Genomic DNA, 8,264 nt, shown 5'->3' on the forward strand with positions numbered 1-8,264 from the left:
TTTCTTGATTTTCATATGTGTGTGTCACTTCATCAGTTTCGTCTGTCCCCGGCCCAGGAGAGAGGGGTGAGCTGCTAGTTGGGGGAAAGAGAGGTAGAGATGGAGGGGAGGGGCTGACCGGCGGCAGCGAGGTAGTCTCCGCGCACTGATTTCCTGAAAAAAATTCAGCCGGTTTGGATCTGTTAGTTGACACGGTTGAGGTCTGTGTTGGGTGTGGTTTGTGTGGAGAGCAGGGGTTTCAGGAAATCGGTAGGGAGCTGTTCTGTACACGGTCTGCTTGCATGTAGGGTAGCCAGCTCTGTGTGTTCTCATCGATTTAAGTCAAGTGCTATGCTAGAATTGGACATGTTTGTATGCTTTTCTGAACTTAAACCGTAACCAGATGCTTAAGGTGGTCAGGTTTCCCAACCTAGTTTTCTTGATGTGGTCAGGCTTTTAAAAAAGCATTTGGGGTATTAGTTAGTTGAGCTCTAGCTTTTTCAGAAGACCACTACCGGTGAATGGTTACAGAATTTTGCATGTCATTATACACTACTTTTTTTTTCTTTGATACCACTGTTTGTGCTACTAAAATCTATATTTCCTCTTAGGATAGCAAAATTTGCATGTATATACTTATATTTGCTTTTGCTGAGTGATGCTGTGTTTACGAGAGCATGTCATAACAAAATTTGTGTTTGAGGTCAGAATTATATCTTCGTGTGATATTCTCTGTCATCCACTTCTTCATTGTGTTGCACAGATCCATATCTGCTTTTCTGCCTATTCTTCATAAATTTTATTTTAGACAATCATGGAGGCCCTCACCCGCTCCATTTATATAAATGAAACCAACTTCGCACACAACAATCTTCTCTTCATAAAATGTACTCCCTCTGTAAACTAATATAAGATCGTTTAGATCACTAAAGATCACTAAAGCAGTAATCTAAATGATATTATATTAGTTTACAGATGGAGTATTAGATTACCAATCAATGAGGCAAGCTACCTCTGGCTCTACAACCTTTTTCTCTTCCGAATTTCTGTAGCTATTTTGTTACCCCTAATTATCTATACTGATTCATAGCTAAAGTGAGTGGTTAGTTTTGTACTAACATGACAGCCCATCAGTATTTCTTGCCAGTCTTCAGTTTACATTTTAGCCCCATGGTATGTATCTTTTTTCTTCAGTTTGTCTATTTTTCTCAGTTTGTTATCAGTCTTTTTCAGTCAATCTTTAGTTTCCTTTTTTAGCTCCCTTGCCTATACAGTTTCTTTTCATTTAGTAAGTGTTCAGTTGTTGAATTTTACTTGTGCATTTGATTTTCAGTCTCATGTTTCATTATTCATTCTTCAGTTAGTGAGATCTTTTTCCCATGGCTCTTGTAGTTAGGACTTAGGACAATGACCTCTTATTTTCAGAATTTTACGTGTAGCATTATTCAGTTTGTTTTTCTTTTATGCAGTTACTTTTATTTAGTTAATGTTCAGTCCTTTATGCTCATTGTTCATTAAGTCAACATATCTATGGAATTTTTCTAATTTTCTATATTCAGTTTTAATTTAGTTTCCCTTATCTTCTTCAGTACTCCCTCCGTCCCGAAAAGCTTGTCTTAGATTTATCTAGATATGGATGCATCTACTATACACTCCCTCTGTCCCATGATGTAAGACGCTTTTTGGGACGGAGGTAATATATCAGTTAATCTTCAGTTTTCAGGCTATAAACAAGAGTGCCATCACTCACTTTATTTCTTCTTTACTTAGTTCTCTTCAGTTTGCTCATTCTTGTTTAGTATTTCTCTCAGCCCCTTATTTCCTCTTCAGCCAATTTGTCTATTTTTTTGTTCTTTCATTCACTCAGTTTTAGATTTTCAGTGCACAGATACAAGGCTATGTTTTTGCCTTTTGGAGCAGAAGAACCCCACATGCTTTTATCTCATTTTTTTCTCCTTTCCCCAGGCTAGGGGTATCATCCAACCTTTCTCTGAAAGATTAAAATAATCTAACTAATTTCACTCTGTAGAATTTTTTTCAGACTCTAGGTTTTGGAAGGGTAGGTAGCTCTGGTTGTATTATGTTGATGCATGCCTCTAATTTAAACATGAGTGGTGTATCTAATTTAAAAATGGTTCTGGCTGTCCATTTTGTCAGTTTTTTTATTCTGTCTTTGGTTGGGTATCATTTCTTCTTCAGTATTTCATTCTTCTTCAGTATTCAGTCCTCCATTTTTTTCCTGAGTATTCTTTTGTATGTCTATGGGATAGAATGCAACAAGTAGTCATACGAGACTATCTTTGGTTTGATTTACTTTTTTCAGTTTATCCTTGTTACTGTTAAGTTTGCGGTGCTTCAATTTCTACGGTTTAGCCTTTAACTTTAGTTAGTTCAGTTCTCTCAGTCGTGTTTTGTCGTCTATCTGATGAGATTATCATCATCAGCTTTGGTTGGTTCAGTTATCATTTATTTTTTCAGTTATTCATTATTCCTTAGTATTACATTTTTTCCCATTCTTTGAGCTTACATCATTGTTCGATCTCTCAGTCTCCACAGTTTTCTTCAGTACAATTTTCAGTACTTATCATCTACGTACCATTTTTCCAGTTTCTGCTGTCTTCAATCTCGCAAGTTTCTTCTTCATTTTGTTTCTTCATTATATATTTCTTCAATCTAGTTTTCAAGTCTTCCCTTGTCACTTTTCATTCTAATCCTTCTGTTTTGGGTCTCGCTATTTTCTGTCCTTTTTCATTGTCTTTCGCCATTCTTCCCTTGTCAATCCGTGCTGGTGTCGTATGGACTTTGTGCAGAGAAACAAGTGAGCAACACCCTCTGTTTTATCTCGTCTACAACATTTTTTTCATTTATTTAGATGCCTTATTTAGTTCTGCTCTTATGTTGATTACCATTTAACTTCTAACTGGTTTGGTGTCTGCAGAAAATCGACAGGTACATTGCTTTTGAGCTCAACACCCGAGGGTGGTTGCATTGGCGATGGGTGACGGGCACAACACAAATTCAGGCATATGACGCTACACCAATGTATTACCGTTTTAAGGCTAACCTCAAGACAGGAATAGCGGTGCTCTTTAGTACTCCCTCTGTCCCAAAATAACTGTCTCAAATCTTAGTATAAATGTGTATTAAAGTTAGTACAAAGTTGAGACACTTATTTTGGGACGGAGGGAGTATTCATCTAAGCATGATGGTTGTACTGTCGAATTCCATGTCTTCAGTTTAGTCGGTTTGGGACATCAAGTTATTATTCAATGAGTTATGTGTCACCAGTTACTTTGCGTGGGACACCATTTTTTGTGTTTCATGAATATGTGTACATTTTGTATAAGTTGTCAAATAGACCAAGACAGCCATTTGTGAACGGATATACATGATGCACTGGGTTTTGGTCAAATTTATATTTTTTATTTGGGACTTGCTGTCCATCGGAAGAAAGCAAAACATTTTATAGTATTTGAGAAAGCAAGACATTTTTTTTAATAAGTGTAGAGATGTCCTGTATGATTTTTTCCATGAAGACACTAGGACCAGTCAAAAAAGAATCAGCTTGTAACGACGAAAAGGGCAGACCAAACCCAAAACCCTTTCGGGTTGAAAAGATCCTTTATTTTTTGATGAGTTGTTTCGGATTGAAAAGATCCGTTAGTGTCTCCCCTCCACTGGGCTAGTAGAGTGGTAAATAAATCGAATAAGGCTTGAACTACACATGGCTGAATCTGACGGGACAAAATTTTGACCGAGACTAAAGTCAAATTCAGTCGATTGATTAAATAGCTAGTCCCTATTTTATTAATTCGTTCGTAGAAACTTAGCCACAAAAGTAGGCAACAAACACTTAAATAGGCAAAAACAAGTGGAGCGAATGAGATTATCATAATCCATCATTACTGAACGTAGCCTTGGTCTTTTCTGTGGCAAATCACGCTTTGCTGATTTTCCAACAAGCTTGAGATGGGAAACCTGCAAGATCACGGGGTGCTTGCAAACTCGGTTTGATATCCCCTGGTTTCTGTTACATAAGTTTGTTGCATAAATAAAAACGTAAGCCGTCTTAGCTCAGTTGGTAGAGCGCATGGCTTTTAACCATGTGGTCGTGGGTTCGAGTCCCACAGACGGCGAATGATTTTTTCTGTGCATTTTGGTTAAGGCGTTCTTATTTTCTTTTGTGCTTTTGTTACATTACACATATACACATTTTAAAGTGACGAAAACGTTTTATATTAATGAACAGGTAGTACAAACGTGTTGCATTTTGATTCATCTTATGAAATCAGATGTGTCCAAGTTTAATTACTACTCTCTCCGTGTCTTTTTAGTTTGCATATGATCAAATTCAAGCTTTGTAAAGCTTGACTAATTTTATACTTCCTTCGTCCGAAATTACTTGTTTTAGAAATTGATAAAATGAATGTATCTATAACTAAAATAAGTCTAAGTACAATCATTTCTAGGACAAGTATTTTTGGATGGAGAGAGTAGTAAAAACCACCAACATTCACAATATGAAATCAAATCTCATCAGATGCTTCATGAAATGTATTTTCATACTATATAATTTTAGTATTGTATATGCTCATTTTTCTATATAAATTTGGTCAAATTTTGCGTAATTTGACTTTAAACAGATATTATATACGGAGTGAAAAGAAACGGAGGGAGTACTTGCACCACGATCCTGTTCGTCTTGTGAGATCAAATGTGTTCTGTGTTCAAGATCAATTTTTGCTAGGGGAATTGTGATGGGATTTGCCTGCCGAAGACCACAACGGTAGCTTCCTCTCGTTTGCTCTTCTAGTCTTAGACGGCCAGTGCAAATTTCCTTCAAACTTCACTGGTGAGTTCGTGAATTCGTCCTCTCTCTATCTGTTATGCTGGCGGTCGGTGATAGGGAGGAGAATCCCGGTGCCTCTGTTTTGGTTAATAGTTTAGGTTATGTCATTTTAGTCCTTGTGGGTGTGGTGCTCGAGCAGATGACGTCGCTTCTTATTCTAATTTGTCTTTCGAGGTTGATCCTCCTTGAATTCTCCGTTTCGACTTAGTTAATGGAGCTTTGACGTAGATTCGCGTTGTCTTCTTGGGACGGTGAGGTTAAGGTTTCTCGTCATATAGCGAGATCTGGTGGCAGATGCTTCAAATCTATGCAAGGGTTCAAATGCGATGGCTGCGGCTTCAGGGCGCTGGTCCTTAGGGACATGTGCACGAAGACTTTTGCCATCGACAAGGGTCAAGCCGGCTCCGATAAAGAAACAACGACAGTGATGCGTTGATGACTCATTCTGGCAGCAGTAGTGGTTGTTTGCTGTTCTCGAAATCTGAATGCATTTTTATTATATTTAAGATGCTTTATACTCCCGATGAATTTTTATAATAGATACAACCTTTCCAAATAAATGTGTTCAAGCTTAATTAGAACTTGCAGCACAACCAGATAGTTTTTCTGAAAACTTTCATGGCAATTCTCTCAAATAATAAATGCCCCTATATATATGCGCACATCAAATTGCACATGCCCTTTTCTCGTCGGCGGAGAACGACCACCAGTGAGCGTTGTCGCCCTAACAGACCCGCTTCGCCCGCGCCTTGGTCAAGCCTGTCATCGCGACCTCCACCGCCGGACCCACCACCACACCGCACCACCACTAGCATCTGAAGCCATCGAAGATGGCCAGCCAACGCCGCCCATGCCAGACCACAACCCTAAGCACGCTCTGCCCCACAGCACCACTGTCGGCCCTTCCGTACCACGGGCAAGTCCCCGCGCTGCTGCCAACGCTACCCAAGCGTCACACTGCCCTGGACCAGCGTTCCACCACCACACGGGGACGCCGACCCATGCCGAGTTCCACCACGTCAGGGAAAGAGAGGACCCCGCCACCACGAGCACCTATCGGGCTTTGCCTGACAGCGACGAGGGGAAGGAAGAGGGCTAGTTGCCGTCGGCTAGGGTGTGGAGCGACGCAGGTGAAAGAGGAAAGTTTCTTCCTTCCTCTTCATAAGATGAACATCAGTCAAAAGTAGTACATGCTTTGTGTGAAATATATATTCTTTTCATGGTTATATGGATCTCATTTCATTTTAACTTGGGATTGACGGAATCGTTAAAGACACCTCGTAGTTGATGGAAACATCTTTTCCACTGAACGAGAAACGCTGGAAATCCTGAAATAAATCCAGGAACAAGTGTGAGCATCAGAATTTGAACCCTAATGCTGGGATACCACTGTCCACCTTAACCATCCAACCACAGATTGGTTATATGAGTCTCATTTATATCATAAAGACAATAGTTCAAGTCACGTACACAGCAGTCTGACAAAACTGAAAAGACAACATAACACTAGTCTTTGCACAAAGGAACACCAACCAAGAAAGAAAATTACAATCAAAACAGAAGAAACCCCTGCGCTTACCAACGCGTGTCACCTACCTCCGACATCACCACATCAGTCACGAAAAATAATAATTCACGGATCACCTCCTCATTCGATCTTGATATGGCTCCATAGCTGATATGCAACTTTGCGGCCCTTTAAGATAGCTCACAAAAGATGAAATCATTACCGTTAAACGAATCAGACCGGTGCAATATCCCAGACACGCTATCAAACTCCATATGTGACTTACTAAGACGCCGAAGGAGTAAATCATACCTGCCAGCCATGAACCACAAACTTGCGTGGAAGTATGTCTTTGACCAACAAATATGCTCATATAATGTGTGGCTGTATATCAGCGTCATACAAGTACAAGTGTACACCAATCGTGGCCTAAGAATCGCAACAAACTAACTGCTCTAGTAGTACAAACTAAGCTACATCCACGACGGCGGCGCCGGTACTGCAAAGCGGATTGGCCTTGAAGCCAACGGCAGGGAACGACTTCTTGACGGGACCGACGCTGAGGGTGACGACCCCGCCGCCAACCTCGACGCCGGTGACGGGGACCCAGACGAACAGCACGCGCACGCGGACGCCCTCGAGCCCCGTGACCGCCCCGGGCGCCACGGACCCGGAGAGCTTGATGTCGTACAGGACGCGGTAGCCCCCGGCCTCGATCTCGCAGCCGTCGTCGAGGAAGAGCTCGAAGGAGCCGTCGGAGTGGAGGAGGTACCGCCGGGCGGTTTTCGGGAGGAGAGCGCGCGGGAGGCCGAACCGATCCATTAGCTCCGGCACGGTGGGAGGGTCGTAGGGCGCCGTCGAGGTGGAGCTAGTGAGGAGGTTCAGGCCGAGGAGGAGCAGGAGGAGCCGGCGGCTGGGGGCTGTGGCCGCCATGTTGACCATTGGGGGCTTGCTTGTTCTTGGTTTCGGCTCTGGGCGTTTGTTGTTTCTCTCTCGACGGATGGATGGGAAAGTGCCACCGGCCAAGGGAGCTCTGTTCTAGTTGGGCTTGGTTTGGGGAGGATAGAATAAAAAGGAGGAATCTTGAGATATTCTTTTAGCTTCAGCCAAGGGTGATAATGCAAACATCGCCATTGCCTTTGCAGAATTTTATAGTCTGTTCGTAATCAGCTAGTGCGTTTTCTACTGCGACATCTGGTTAGATGGTTAGAAGGCAGTGGTATCCCCTGTCCATTCAAGTTCCTGTGTCTGTATTTGTTTTGAATTTATTTTAGAATTTTCGATGATACGCGTTCTGTGGGAGAAAATGTTCCCCTTAACTATGAGACATCTACAGCGGCTTCGTAAAATTTCAAAATAATGTGCCGGCTCATTCCCTCGGATGTGCTCATAGGGGCATGATGTGTGTGTGTGCGCGCGTTCATAGAAGTGAGTATATGTGCGTGTATATAAGCGCTTGTGCCTGTACCGTGTTCAAAAAAGCTAGACTCCTATCGGATGATAAGTGCCACATACGTGACACGAAGCAATTCTGCCCTGATATATTTTGAGGGTCTTTTTTAACTGAGCTAGCTAAGTTTAATATTGTAAAAAAGATATGTTTAATCTTCATGGAATCTACAGCGTTTCCCATCAGAATTTGATCTCATTCAAATAAAATTTTGATCCAATGTATAATAAAATCCGGTCGAAAATCTTAACAAATCGACGCCGTTTACGAGGAAAACCAAACCAAACTACGCGCAAGTAATTAGAATGAAAGAAGGCCAAAAATATAGACGCTCATGAGAAGGCAAGGCTTAACTACTAGACAAAAGGACCATCACCATGAGAGACAAGAGTACACATGGGGTGTTGTTGAAGGATCACAATATTAAAACTTTACAAATAGCCGACATCACTTGCGTGCATACCGAACCCTATGACAAC

At 41.5% G+C, this 8,264-nt stretch overlaps 1 protein-coding gene, 1 long non-coding RNA gene and 1 other non-coding gene across 3 annotated transcripts; 2 read left to right on the forward strand and 1 right to left on the reverse strand.

Annotated features, from left to right (window-relative positions):
- Positions 1-6: 6 nt before the first annotated feature.
- LOC123189300 (uncharacterized) lies at positions 7-3,375 on the forward strand. Its single transcript, XR_006495696.1, has 2 exons — positions 7-2,797; positions 2,918-3,375. It is a non-coding gene; the product is annotated as an uncharacterized lncRNA (long non-coding RNA).
- Positions 3,376-4,042: 667 nt separating this feature from the next.
- TRNAK-UUU (transfer RNA lysine (anticodon UUU)) lies at positions 4,043-4,115 on the forward strand. The gene has a single exon. It is a non-coding gene; the product is annotated as a tRNA-Lys (tRNA).
- A 2,525-nt stretch (positions 4,116-6,640) lies between these two features.
- On the reverse strand, positions 6,641-7,398 carry LOC123185507 (uncharacterized). The gene has a single exon (XM_044597381.1). The coding sequence runs from the start codon at positions 7,275-7,277 to the stop codon at positions 6,804-6,806; it is 474 nt and encodes a 157-aa protein (XP_044453316.1). The 5' UTR covers positions 7,278-7,398; the 3' UTR covers positions 6,641-6,803.
- Positions 7,399-8,264: the final 866 nt, after the last annotated feature.

The sequence above is a fragment of the Triticum aestivum genome, chromosome 2A (genome assembly GCF_018294505.1).
Source record: "Triticum aestivum cultivar Chinese Spring chromosome 2A, IWGSC CS RefSeq v2.1, whole genome shotgun sequence".
NCBI classification, from domain to species: domain Eukaryota; kingdom Viridiplantae; phylum Streptophyta; class Magnoliopsida; order Poales; family Poaceae; genus Triticum; species Triticum aestivum.